The 15,032-nt window shown below is 34.4% G+C and overlaps 1 protein-coding gene across 6 annotated transcripts in view; it reads right to left on the bottom strand.

Annotated features, from left to right (window-relative positions):
• GRIA2 (glutamate ionotropic receptor AMPA type subunit 2) overlaps positions 1-15,032 on the bottom strand; it is a 130,382-nt gene that overhangs the window by 46,071 nt on the left and 69,279 nt on the right. For all 6 annotated transcript variants that reach the window (XM_037058285.1, XM_037058280.1, XM_037058282.1 and 3 more), the window contains exons 4-5: positions 6,402-6,598; positions 2,121-2,174 (exon numbers count right to left, since the gene is read on the bottom strand). In XM_037058285.1, the coding sequence (XP_036914180.1) occupies positions 2,121-2,174; positions 6,402-6,598 (251 nt within the window). The remainder of the gene's footprint in view (positions 1-2,120; positions 2,175-6,401; positions 6,599-15,032) is intronic.

Raw genomic sequence — 15,032 nt, 5'->3', positions numbered from 1 at the left:
TGCTCAAATACCTGGTGTGCTCAGCTATTTAATAGTAAGACACTTGACATCTCCGTATGCGTGAGAGAGGCTCACTAATCAGTGTGTTTTCCTGTAAGCAAGGTAGGTGGGAAGGGTATTTGGAGAGTTGAAGAAATGCAAAGTGGATCCCCTTAGGGCCACGTCTTCATCACTTTATATCTGAGTTATCCTTTTAAATGCTCTATCGGGACCTTAATCACAGCCTGTGATCTGGGGGCCTTTATCAAGGTTTCAACAATTGCTGTGGAAATAGCAAAAGTCTGAGGATTTTTCTCTGGTACAACCACGCACTTTAACACTCAGCAGAGGCCGGACAGGGAAAGGGGCATGCCCAGTCAAGAGTTTGGGAGATGGAATCCCTTCAAATGTGAAGGCATTCTTTAATTTCAAATATCTCTAAAATTTTCAAGTGTTGTCTAAATTCTCAGAAATTGAAGCTCACTGCAGATTCTTTGAATTTACTGATTCATAAGAAATTCCATTTGGTGAGGATACCAAGTTTGGATTAAAAAAAAACTTGAGTTCAGAGAAAATACTAGGTAGATTTCTCCCTAGAAGCGTCATAGCAGCCTGAACTTGCTTTTTCTTTCTTCTTTTAAAAATTCTGTTTATTGCGGTCACTCAAACACTTCTTTCCTTTTTCATATAGCATCAGCTATCAACTCTCAAATTGATGAGCCACCGCCTGTCATTATTTCTCAATGTTCCCATATAATCTTCTCCATCTGGACTTTTTTAAAGATCGCAGCTTTCGGTGTGGCTCTGTGCTGTTCATCCAACGGCACGACTCACACAGGGGACTGAGTGTGCGGGCTTCTTCCTGCACAGATTCCGGCTCTGAGGCAAATGAGTACAGAGCTCGTCTGCTTTAACTCTTGCTTCCCTGGTAGGGAGTGACTTAGTGCCTGGAACATCACAGTATAAGGGTCAGTTCTGATCCATTGTTATGGTAGTTAGCCGCTGCATTGCAAACAAACATTGATCTTGAATAATTGGTGTCTCCCACAGCATGTTGCTTGGAGATTTAATATTCTAAACTAACAGTTGCTACCTTCTAGTGAACATAATATGTATCAATTGTAAGGTGGTATTTTATTTTTTCTTACCTCTTTCCATCATTTCTAGAAATGTTTTCTGATGTAACAGTCTGATTTTCCAGAAATCCTGTAGTAAATCTGCACTTGTATGAATATGAAACTTTTTTCAGCCCTATTATGCTATTTAGAATAATCTCTCATTCTCCCCCCCTGCCCCACCTTTTCTCTCCCTTTTATCTGAGAATGGGGAGGGGTGAGTCCTCAATCACACGAAATCATACTTAGTTAAAGAATCCAACCCTTGTAACAGTAACGATTTAAGCTGATTTTATTGCTGGTCTAAAAGTTATTTAGATAAAAGAAATACCTAATGATTCAAAATTGATTCTGTACACTTAGGGAGACACAATTAACCACTGAGATACTCAGTGCAATCTTTGATAGGAACCCTAATGAAAAAGTGATCAGCTATAAAAGTCCATTTTTCATGGTGTTGCTTATATAGTAGTAGTAAAGAATAAATAAATATAAGACAGAAAACTGTACTCGAACAAGAATTAAATAAAAATAAAATTTTTTAAAAAGAATAAATAAATAATGTGTAGTGTATTAATATTTGGGGATTTCCAGATTTAATTTTTACTAACACATTTGTACAAATTTGCATCTATTTCAAATATCACATGTGCTAAAACTTCAAAGGAATAGGCAAATAATAACATTTATAAAAAACAGTTACAGTGAGAAATGAGGAAATTTGACAGTTAAATTTTATATATTTTTGAAAATTTTCCCATAGTAAAATATATCTTTTAAGACAATTTAGAAAGCTTGTCAAATATTGTTCTATAACTTTTACAACACTTACACTACAGGGAATTGAATAGAAAATGTAAAGTAGGAAGTAATATAAACATAAATTCAGAAATATATTGTCACTGCTAACCAAGCAATATAATAAAAAATATTTTTATAAATACCACTGATAAATGCTGTCTTTTCAAAATTTTTTAACTAGTAAGAGTCTTCATGAAAACAATGAATATTAATTAATTCACCTACCAGATTGGCAATGATGTAATGGTACCCTTTAACATGTTTTCCAATGGTGATGACCTAACGAAGATAAAGAAACAATCATGTCATAAATGTTACTAATATTCATGTAAAATTACTAACATTATGACCTGACAAAGACCAAAATATTAGCATCTGTGTTTTTGATGTTCCACAATGACTCATATTTGATGAAATATAGTGATCAAATCTAGACAATATTTATCTCAGAAAAAAAGTGACAATACCTTTTAGTGCCTAATACCTGTTCTCTTTCAAAGTCAATAACTAAACAAAAACAGCAAAAATAAGGCCACAAGATTTAAAGAAACGTAAAACCAAAAATATGTTGAATCCATGCTATAATTTTGTTCCTACAAAGCTATGTTTTTTGTTTTTGAAATGAAACATCAAACAGCTGAAATCAACATGCTTGAGATTTCATACTCACACATCTACATTCAAGTTTATAGCCATACCTATACTTTAAAAGAATATTAATAAGGGTATAAATGAATTCTTTTATGGAGCTATAAAATAATACTCCCATCTTAAGAGTCTTGAAGTGTTTATCATTTAGTTGCAATAAACATTATCATTTCTAGCTTGAGGCAGCAAAGTATCAGAGAAACGAATATTTCTCCACAAATCTAAGTCAAAAATCAATGCCAAAATAAATGTATTATGGGGCAAGTGGTCATTCTGGTAATACTCAAACAGTTTCAGATATCACTGAATCAATTTGACTTCTCACTGATCTATATCAATTATGAAGAGAGTAAGTGATCAGATGACTGTGTTGCAGTCCTGACACTTAGATATTCAAATGCAATTTTCATTTGTAAGGAAACAGTCACACTGATGGAAAGCAGGAAATGTCAGGGCTACAGACAAAAATTCCAACAACCACCCCCCTCCCCACCTTGATTGCAGTTTTGGTGGCTTCCCATTGCTTTTAGCATAACAAGTCAAAATCCTCCACGTGCTACAGAGTTTAATGGTCTTTGATGCTTTCCAGCCCCAACTTTCCCCATTCCTACTGTGGAGTCTTCTGGCCTTCTTAGTATTATTTTTGCATATACACAAAAAGGTTTCTTTTCATCCCTTGGGGGCTTTACACATTGTTTCCTCTACATGCAAAGCTTTCATCACTATTACATTATTTGTCTTATTCAATCTTAAGGTGCAATGAATCTCAGCCCAATGTAACCTCCCGGAGGATTTCCCAGACTTTCCCTCATCCCAGGCAAAGTCAGGTGCTCCAAAGCATGTGTTTAATTAAAGAGCAAAGACAAAATCCTAGGAAGTATTCTACCATATGCCACTGTGATATTAAACAGGAGCTCTTTGGAAGGGAGTTAGGATTTATATTGTTTTCTAACCTGTTTTTATGTAGCACAACTAAATTGCCTTTTCCAAGAAAATTAACTCTGTGTATTGAAGGGAGAATTTTGAAGATAAGATATCCTTCTGAATGGAAAAATGCATTAATTAGCATCATCTGAATTGAGTTGACTTTGTCCCTCATATTTCCTACAGGCATCTATTAGTGCTGTTTACTGTTCAATATACTTTTTGAATCATGAATGTCTTCCTTCTGGGAATTAAGGAAAAACATAGTATAAATAATTCCACCAGTAATCCTTAGTGGAGTTTAGCATTCATTGATGGGGGGGGGATATGAAAATTTATTAGTCTTCCATTTTTATAAGATTTAGTGTTGGCCATACTAACAATCATAGCCTTTTCTTTATAATGACCATTAATATTGTACTAACAATAGAAATTTATGTTAATTTCTTAATGTTTTTCATGGCTGAGTCTGTTTTCTACTTAAATATCACTAGAAGTAAGTGCCTCCAGGTTTTATCCAATGATGAAATTCTCATAGTCTAACAAAATTTAATTCTATTACTAACGGCACACAACTATAGAAATAAAGTTTTGTCACATCTCTGCTCTCTCCTAAGTATTGATTGAGTAAGTGGATAGTGTTTCCATTCTTTGAAATGTACGTTGACTCTACTTTTTGCCTGGTTAACTCTATTATTCCTTAAAGGTCTTCTTCCATGGTCTCCCAATCTAAATGATCTCTTTGTGTAATTTAGAAAAATAATAGCCTGTCCTTTTCATTCATAGTATATGCCATTATCATAATTACACATTAATTTCTGTAAATACATCATGAATATTCACCTTGATGGACCTTGCCCAATTTGCTTATTATTCTCTCGGATCTACTCCAGTGCCTGGATGGTAAACATGAGACACTCAGGGAAACTGACTGAACTAGTAAATGAGTGAATCCAAACCAGCCAAATGCTATCAATATGGGAACTCTTCATAGATCATCCTGCCCGTATTAAGATAGGTACTTCCTCCTCTATGGCTTTGGACCACATTGACCATCACTGGTAATGTTGTAGTGTTATATATGAGTATTTTCTTCCTTTCTAAACAATAAATTCATGGGGCGGAGACACCACTCTTTCTTTGCATCCCTCATTCCAGACACATTTTTTGTCCTCAGTAAATGTTTGTTTAATAATGCAACTACCCATCGTATATACTCACTGAATGCATTCAGGAGTGTCTTATGAAAATACAAATAATATACATGTACAAAATACTCTGTACCTTTTGTGTAGATTTGCAAATGGTTATGTATTTAATCATGATCATATTGCTTCTGAACATTACATTCCATATATTTCCAATTTCTCTTGTAATGTCTCTTTTCTTTGGAAAGAATTATTTTCATATTTGCTTTCCCAACATTTATTATAATAACTCATGAATACTTAAATTTTTAGACATTAGAAAAAGACTAATGTCTAATTCAGTTTAAAGGAGAATCTCCTATGAAATTCAAATAAGTTTTCAAGGTTCACATTTGAACAAAAGATCTTCAGGTTAAAAACAACCCCAATTCATCTCCTGAGACAGATATCAAGATTTTTCTACTGAAATGTTCACCTTTCTGGTATACATCATTTAGTTCTGTCATATAGGAAAATAACATTATTCAGTTATTCAATATCTTGTGAGAGATCCATTTGTTATGTGTGATTAGAGCTTCATTCACATTTATGCTTGCAAAATGCTTTGTGTTATACAAATTAGTAAATCTAATTTTCTCCTCGGAGCCTAGAAAGTCCAACACATGCATACATAATTGTGTTTTTCTTCCAATTGTATATTATTCCAAGGAACTAGCAGTACACACATACATACACACATGCACACCTATATGTACATATGTGTATATATATATATATATGTTATTGTGGCTACTAGTGCAATGTGTGAATATACATATATGTGTACTATATATCACCTATATTATGTATATATGTGTATGTGTAATATGTTATACATCAACTATGTTATAGCCATCAAAAGTATTTACAAATTATACACACATAAGCTAGGGATAAAAGCAGATACCCAGTGAAGGAGATTTTAATAAGTCATGATGTTGCTTCACTACCACCCGCGGTCACTTACTCTACCTATAAACAGAGTGTATTTTATTTTTGTCTTAATACATTACTTACTGTCTACCCTAAAAAACCTTAAACTGAAGCGAGGTAGTCTAGTAAGCACAGATAAAGCATCCTTAGTGCTGACATCATCTTACTCTTTAAAACATTCCAAATGCCTCTATCTGCCTTCTCAAACAGTGAACCCAGACTGAATGTGTCTTTTCTACATGTTTCAGTCTCATGGATTAACAGTTTGAGAGTGACACAAAATCTACAAAATAAGACAAAAAGTTATTTCTTGGGAAAAAAAAGTACATGCTTCTTCTGAAGGTATAAACCCATTAGACAACAGTGTAGCCCTAGCACATGGTGCCATATTCTGTTTGCAGTAATCCATTGTCTCACCCCCAAATTCATGAATTATTCACTTTTCCTTTGGGGCGCAGGCTTATTTTCACTTAATTCATGTCTCTTTCTTTATCTCTAAGAAGTTCAACTCAATTAACATTTGGATTTCCAATGAAAAATGTCAAAGTTTAGGGCAACACATGTATAAAACATGAGTTAGGAATTATATATCAACTACGTTTCATGATTAGTCTGATATGTCAGCATTATTGAAAACCATCTGCTATTGCTAACTGAAGCCAGAGATAATTTAATTGATGATCTTTGCTGCATCCCAAATAAACCACAAAGTAAAAACTGCTGTTCAAGCACCTTACACAGATACCCATTCCAAATGCTGACAGCGCACGTATATCGTATATTTAGTGCCATCAGAAAACAGGGAACAGCCAACCTGGTCTACAATGTCGTTGACTTTGTCGCGCTCACAGTCCAAGATTACGCGCCGTTCCTTTTTTAACTCCAGATCTTGAAAAAGTGATCGGTAGGTCTCATCTTTCTTGTCATTGTTAATGTTGCCCACATTGATAGCAGTCACTTGCCATTTCTTTTCAGCCGCGGAATCAAGCACAGCTTGCAGTGTTGATAGGCCTGGGAGGCAAGGAAAAAATGATGTCTGATGAAGATACTCAAATAACGAAGATACTCAGAGTTGTGTTGTGAAATTGGCAGCATATATATATACATATATATATGTATATATATATGAACATGTATGAATGGGCCAATTATATATATTATATAATATATTATAATATATAATATATATAATATAATATATAATATATTATAATATATAATATATATAATATATTATATATATAATTTACTTGCTTTAGAGAAAGAAAGGAAGAGAGAGAGAAAGAGAGAAATGCTGATTTGTTGCTTTACTTATATATGCGCTCATTGTTGGATTCTTGTATGTTCCCTGACTAGGGATCGAACCTCCCAACCTTGGTGTATCCTACTGATGCTCACCCAACTGAACTACCTGGCTAGGATGGGACTATATTTTTAAGGTTGATATCTTTGCGCAAGTAATTTGATGTTGACTCTTCTAAAAAGCTATGGCTCTGATCTTGATCAACATTTACTTATTTCCATTTCACATCAAATTTCATATAAATGCTATTGTTCTGACTAAAGAGTTGTAGTTTATGAGGGAATCGTATCCCCTTTTTCTAGCTCTCTCAATATCTTTTGGGTATTACTAGGGCATAATATCTTTTTTAAAAAAGATTTTATTTATCTTTAGAGGGGAAGGGAAGGAAAGAGGGAGAGAAACATCAATGTATGGTTGCCTCTCATGCTGGGAACTGGCCTGCAACCCAGGCATGTGCCCTGACTGGGAATCGAACCATGATCCTTTGGTTCACAGGCCCGCGCTCAATCCACTGAGCTACACCAGCCAGGGCGGTATAATATCTTTTTAAAAATTGTATTTATTTATTTTTTATTCTTGTTTATTCTGTTAGGGTTGTCCCAACTTTTCCTCTTTGCCCTTCTCTGCCCAGCCCACTCCCCACTCCCACAGTCCATCCTGGCCCCATTATCTATGTCTATGGCCCATTCATACACGTTCTTTTATTACTCCCTTCCTCTTCTTCCCACCATTTTCCCCTCCCCCGTTTTCCTCTGGTCCCTGTCAGTCTGCTCCCTGTTTCCATGTCTCTGGTTCTGTTTTGCTCATTAGTTTATTTTGTTCATTTGATTCCTCTTATAAGGTAGATCATATGGTATTTATCTTTAATATCTCTGGTTCAAGTGAATTCAAAAGACATTACAAACATATCTTTCTCTTATAGATTGAAAAAGCATGTTCATTATAAATGATAGTCTATCCCATCATATTAACAGAGGTTGAGTACATTTTCAATGAGATGAATCTATGTGTGTCTATTTGAAACTAATAGCCAATAATCTCTATTTCCTCCTATTTTTCTACTCAGAAGTCTCCCCCCCCCGCCTTCTGTTGTATCAGTTTTGTTATTGGGACTGATTCCATAGAAATTAACATGTTCACCTACTAATCAGATGGTAGGAGTTAGTTTTCTAGCACAATTTGTTACATTTACTTAACTTCCCAAATGTAAGTACATTTTACTATTAATTAGTAATTATGCTTATAGTATCATCTAACTTAAACACTTTTATTTTTATTTACAATTATCCACGCATTATTTCCTATGTAGAATTTAGAGGGAAAACAACTTGGAATTTATTTCCTTAAATTAAATCTGTGGTTTAGCACTTAGAAAACCAGAACATGCACTGTCTTCCACATGACTTCACATCTTCATGGCTGACTCAGATCTGTCTGTCGTATGGATAGCTTGTGAACAACACAGAATCAAGGCTCCAACAAGAATTTAGGACTCATAACATCGTCTTCCTGATTCTCAAGAGACCTGCATCTTTCTCAAAAGAACGTTGATCCCTTTTTACCTTAAAAATGTGGGATTTACCTAATGTGATCACATTGCTCTATAAACTTCATTCACATACTAAATTGATTTAGATCTATTTATCATGGCAAAAACATGTGCATTCTAAATGTTGTCCAAAACTCTTTGAACCTGACAGATATTGTTAAGGGTGGTATTGATTCCATATTGGCCACGAGTGTATGAGATGGGCCTGGAGCATTTCGTCCTGCCGGACATCAAGGAAACTCTTCAAAACTATCAGCACTGTGTTAAAAAGATTCAGAAGTCAGTTCGGTGAGGATCACTTTAAATAAAGATAAGGCAATTTGAACAGTAATAATAACAATAACTGCAAAAGACTTAAATACAAAACATACTTTAAAGCCGTAATTTGTAATGATTTTTTTTTCTTTTAAAAAGTTGGTTGCCATTGAAGGACACTAGGGGCCAAGTTATTATATTGAAAACTGGCAAATGAAGTAAGGGAGACAAACATTTTCTTGTCTCTCCTATATGAAATATACTCAGAATAATAATTCATTAAGGGGGTTTTCTCTTTGGAAAGAGTCCAGCTAATACATGATGAATGAATATAGACTTAGAATTATAACCATCTTGTAGCACCTAGTGAATTAATGCATCAAGGCAGCAATCGTAACTGATGCTCACAGCACAAAGAGAGCCAACTTGAAGTTACGTGTCTCCTACTGAGAATATTCTACCCTATCAGGAAGGTAAACCTGAGTCTCATCAAGCTTCCAGATAAAAGTACAAATTTATTTATTTTTGATCCTCGTTCGAGGATACGTCTATTGATTTGAGAGAGAGAGAGAGAGAGAAGCATTGATGTGAGAGAGAAACATTGATCAGTTTTTTCCCCTACATGTCCTGACCAGGGATCGAACCTGCAACCTAGGTATGAGCCCTAACTGGGAATCAAATCCACAGCCTTTTGGTATACAGGAGGATGGTCTAACCAATCCTAAGCCACCCAGCCAGGACAAAATTACAAATTTATAAGATATATATAGCAAAGAGTAATATGCTAAATACCATAATGTCATAATCATCAAAATTCAAACAGTGAATAACTTTGCATTGCATTATAAAAACCTTAAAAGATATCTTAACCAATTATGATATATGGAATTTATATTTATCCTGATTCAAGCAGAGTGTAAAAAAGTGGATGAAGATATTAATAAATTATTGTTGCTTATATATGATAATATTGTGGTTATGTTTAAAATAAGAGGATTGCTTTTTTCAAAATATACACTGAAATATTTACAGGTAAAATGANTTTTGATCCTCGTTCGAGGATACGTCTATTGATTTGAGAGAGAGAGAGAGAGAAGCATTGATGTGAGAGAGAAACATTGATTAGTTTTTTCCCCTACATGTCCTGACCAGGGATCGAACCTGCAACCTAGGTATGAGCCCTAACTGGGAATCAAATTTATAAGATATATATAGCAAAGAGTAACATGCTAAATACCATAATGTCATAATCATCAAAATTCAAACAGTGAATAACTTTGCATTGCATTATAAAAACCTTAAAAGATATCTTAACCAATTATGATGTATGGAATTTATATTTATCCTGATTCAAGCAGAGTGTAAAAAAGTGGATGAAGATATTAATAAATTATTGTTGCTTATATATGATAATATTGTGGTTATGTTTAAAATAAGAGGATTGCTTTTTTCAAAATATACACTGAAATATTTACAGGTAAAATGACATAATCTTAGATATTTGCTTCAAAATAACTGTGAAAGGCAGACAGAGATAAATAAAACAGAATTCCTCATATTTTTATCATTAATAAAGCTGAGTTAACAGCCCTTGGGGATCCTTTATAGTATCCTCTCTATTTTGTTATTTACAATATTTCATAGAGAAAATTTAAAATAAATTACTTTTATTTCAATTTAGAGTTAAACTATAAACTGAACTTAAAGTGATTTTTTTTTGGTAAAACAACAAAATCAGTTTCCTCTATCCAGTTTTGTAACAAAAAATATAAGCAAGAATTTCTCAAAGGGAAAATTTAAACAGAGATAACATGCCATTGTAAAAAAATCTGTTAGTGATAAAAACATCTTTTGCAAACGTCACAGATCACCTGTGATTCACTGTAAGTAAATTAAATTTTTCTGTGACACAGTTCAAATCCTTTTCCTGTTTTTCATCAGCGAAGATAGAACACTCAGCTGGTCTATCAATTCAACAGCTATATATGTGCTTGAGAACAGTTATTAAGTTTATCCAGTTCTCTTTCCAAGTAGGAAGAAAAGCCGATTTTCTAACCCTCTCCTACTGTCTAGGTTTTCCTTTTCCACATTCCAGTCATTACACAGCTTTTTCTTGTCACTTTCTTAAAATTGTTACACATATGGATGATGTTCTGTGTGCTATGCACATTATTATCACATTTACATGTTGGTTTCCTTTCTTCCAGACAATAAACTGTTTTATTTCTTTGTTATTTAATTATGAAGTTTACCACACACTCAAATCAGTTTCAAGTGGTGATGTTCTTGACATTCTGTCCTATCTTTTAATATATGTTACAAGAATTTTAAATATAAATGACTATTTATAAATGGGTTTTATCAAGTGATATTTCTAAACCTAATATTTATTGGCAGCTCATCTTGTCAGAGAAAATGATGTATAAAATCAATAAGAATTCATTTGAAGAAATGGCTGAGTTTCAGACTCACTTATTCTATGTGTCAAAATAACTCAATTGGTGTGAATTCTGTTATTAAAACTCTCAGAATTGATATTTTATAACCTGTGAAACAGAAAAAAAATAACATTTGTCTATTGAGAAGCTAAATTGTTCAGTGTATATCAGACTTGGTGAATTTAGTTTTGTCAGAAGACACTAAATAATAGTAAATCATCTCCCAAGGACCGCGGGTGTACGTCACAAACCGTGAGTTGATCTGACTCACAGTTTGAAGAGATGGCTGGCTCATGTTGAGTAATCCATAGTCTTCGTTTTCTTCTTTTCTGTAATAGGAGCTGACCTTCTAAACTCTGAGATTGATCTCCTCATTCCCCATAACTAAGTGTTTTTAACTGTCCTATGCTTTTTAAATGATCAGATCATTTTACATTTTAAAAATCACTGAAAATGCATGTTACAACTATTAGCGTAAGATAAAATTCTTAAAATATAACATGAATTTGCCCTGGCTGGTGTAGCTCAGTGGATTGAGTGCGGGCCTATGGACCACATGACCACGGTTCAATTCCCAGTCAGGGCACGTGCCTGGGTTGCAGGCCAGTTCCCAGCAGGGGACTCATGAGAGGCAACCATACATTGATATTTCTCTCCTTTCCTTCCCTTCCCTTCCCTTCCCCTCTAAATATAAATAAATAAAATCTTAAAAAAAAAAAACATGAATTCATGATCTTGGGAACCTGGTACCATATTCTAATCAGGGGAGTAAGTATTAGTAGAGAGATGCTTCTTTCCCTTTCACACTCACTAGCACAGAAGCATCTTTGTAAATACAATTCATCCCTTAATCCAGAATGTAAACATGGATGAACTATGGGAGTTCTCCATGAACATTGGCTTATTTAAAGCTAATGGTAGGCATTGATCATTCATCGCTAATGTCTGTACTACTGTATCAAGGTATTTAAATGATTATTACTGATTTCTTAATACTGAATTACTTAGAACAAAGAAACCTTAAAATGCACAGTTGCTTATGTACAATAGAAAAAAGTCCAGAAATTAGCTATTCCTCATAATAAATGTATTTAAAGTATGTTCTAAAACAACCTCAAGAATATTACAATGGTTTAAAAGTAACCTGTGAGTTCTCAGACATTTGGCTAAAATACACACTTGCTGAAGTATCGTTGGACTGCATTACCTCCTCGTGTTCCTTATTTTTACTAGAATAGTTATAGCTATAGAACCTATTTTAATATCCATAAAACTCTCTGGAAGTATTGGTAGCATTATTTTGGTCTCATTTTGAGGTAATGTTAATAAAACTGTGAGAGGTTTTATAGAAAATCCATCAGCCTAAAAACAGGTGAAGTCCAAATGTCTTGGTTTGGACATTAATGGGTAGAAGTAAAAAATGATTACTGCAGATAGGTATATTTCATTCAGACCATGTCTTTCTTCTTAAAAATATTTTCTTTGTTCCATTTAAAATTCACTGCCTTATTCATCTTTCAGGCACAGAAGTTAATATTCATGACTACTAAATCATGGCAGTATGCCTAGGCCAGATTAGATTAACATATATTTCCCTCATTTACATTCCCAGGAACATCTGAAAAAAAATTATAATATGGAAGAATTTTTATTCTATGCATGATGTCTTCTTGGAACTGGAATCGAAGTGTTTCCTTTTAAGAAAGCAGTGGGGCTCAAAGTCAAAACTGAGACATGAACACATAAACCATTGGTTCTGGTTTTACCTACTATCTATAGAAATGTACTACCTTATCTTACTAACATTAAACTGATCAATAAAAGACACATTTTGATTAAGTCCTCATTTGAATTTGTACATGTGTGCAGAATTGTTCAAAGATAATTCTGTATTTAAAGCATTAACATAGGTAACCCCATTACTCTACTGTTCAAAATGTACTGGAGACTGGTCTACTAACTCGCTATGCAGGAATAACATGGCTTTTGGAAAGAGCACTGGGTCACGAAGTATTCCCGGCCGCTGCCACTTGGCTTGGATAATGAGAAGACACCAGCCATCCTAAAAGATCACAGGGCACCTAATAAGCAGTTTCAGCCCTTCTCTCACCAGTAAACTTGAGAGAGTCAAAGATGATCTGTAGAAAGATTAGGAGACATCTTTGTTCTGTTTTGTTTACAACCGGATGCATCTCCTGGACTTGTGGCTTAGCACTTGGGTGAATAGTTGGATGCAGGAGAACATTAATTGTGAAGAGCAGGGCAACAAAGAAACAGAAACATTTTAGGTCTTTTTTATCTAATTCATATTCAGGAAAGAATGTTGGAGAGCCATTTTTATGCTTGGGCCCTATGTTGTTCAAAAGAAGGTCGATTTAGACTCTCAGAAAAGTAAACATTATTCAACACTGAAACGAAGTAAAAAAAAAAAAACCCATATAATTCCAGAAGTGGAGAGAGTACCAAGTGAAGAACAGACCAAATCAGTTGAAACTGCAACCCTTAGGGATGGGAGTTGAGAGATGGAATCATGGAATCTATTTGTGAAAGTGTCTGTACTATGAATAAAGGGAACACAGCTAGATGCCTTGTTAATCACGCCACATTGAGATGAGAAGGTGCTCCCCCGAAATGTAAAACAAATGGCTGAAGGACCAAAGGAAAGAAACCAGGTCATGTGATGAGTGCCTAAATAAACTTTTATAAATGAATTTCAATGGCAAAGCTAAAATTAAGATAATAATAAGAAAAAATCAGATAGCAAAACATCCCATTTCCACGGGTCAGGTAAAACACTCCATGAAGGTCAAATCCTAAGCCACTGTGTTCAGTCTTCAACGCTTATCTCTGAAAATAGTTTCAGATGAAAGGCCGCTGTAATACTCTTCATATTAAAACATGAGCAGCTATTTGATAAAAACTTGAAAATGTATCCCTAGGTGGGTCATTTTTATTATAATTCTAATATTCTCCCAACAATGCACTTGAACTCAAATCAATTTGTGTAATACAATGACTGGAGATTATCTCACTAAATTTTATTTAATAATTCTGAAGTATTAACAGAATCATTTTAAATGCCTCAGGTTCTTTTCAAAATTACATGTTATAAATTCATACATCTTACCAGATCATTTCCCAGAGCCTTCTTTGGTCTCTCTCCTCAAGTACTAGGGTTTCTCTTTTTCTATTTATGTCAGTTGTTGTCTATTTAAATTCTCTCAAAAGTTCCTGTTTCAACTAAAGGGCACAGTGAGGATAAAGTATGTCCCTAATGTAAAAATGTCACCTTCAACTTGGTGAAATAAAGGGAATTCATCTTTAGATCCTTTGATTTAGCAAGCAAGATTCTGGTTCTAATATCTCAAACCAAAAAAACACAGAGGCTAAACTCATTCCTTCATTACCGCTATGGATGGAATAGCAACTCTGTCTCAGCATTATCATAAGCACTGTGCGTACAGTTAAGAACTGTCTACCAGTGTACTGTGTACGGCCTGGGCATCGACTTCCTGGGGCTCTTAGCCAGATCTTACAGAAAACACATGGCACTTAGCCTGTGTGAATAAAACATTCCCCAGAACATTGTAGAAGATGAACAGCACTTCTTGGTCAAAGGATAAACATCACTATTAATTATAAATTGTAATAAGTACTATGTAGGAAAAGAAGAGATTGCTTTGAAAGAGAACAACAGTATGAAATGCATCTCTGTATGGATGCTATATAAACAGACATGAAGGAGGAGAAAGAACTAGAGATATGTGCAGAGATTTGAGGTGAAAGAGTCTGGTGCATCTGAGAAGCAAAAGAAAGTTAGATGGATTTGGCTTCGTGAGTGAGTGGGCAGGACAGTAGGGTAAATTGTCAGGAACCAGGTACTATAAGATCTTAAAGTCA

This window comes from Sturnira hondurensis, unplaced genomic scaffold (genome assembly GCF_014824575.4).
Source record: "Sturnira hondurensis isolate 20B ecotype Veracruz unplaced genomic scaffold, ASM1482457v3 Scaffold0010128, whole genome shotgun sequence".
NCBI classification, from domain to species: Eukaryota; Metazoa; Chordata; class Mammalia; order Chiroptera; family Phyllostomidae; genus Sturnira; species Sturnira hondurensis.
Note: the sequence above shows the minus strand (reverse complement) of the source record. Positions and strands in the feature narration are given on the sequence as shown.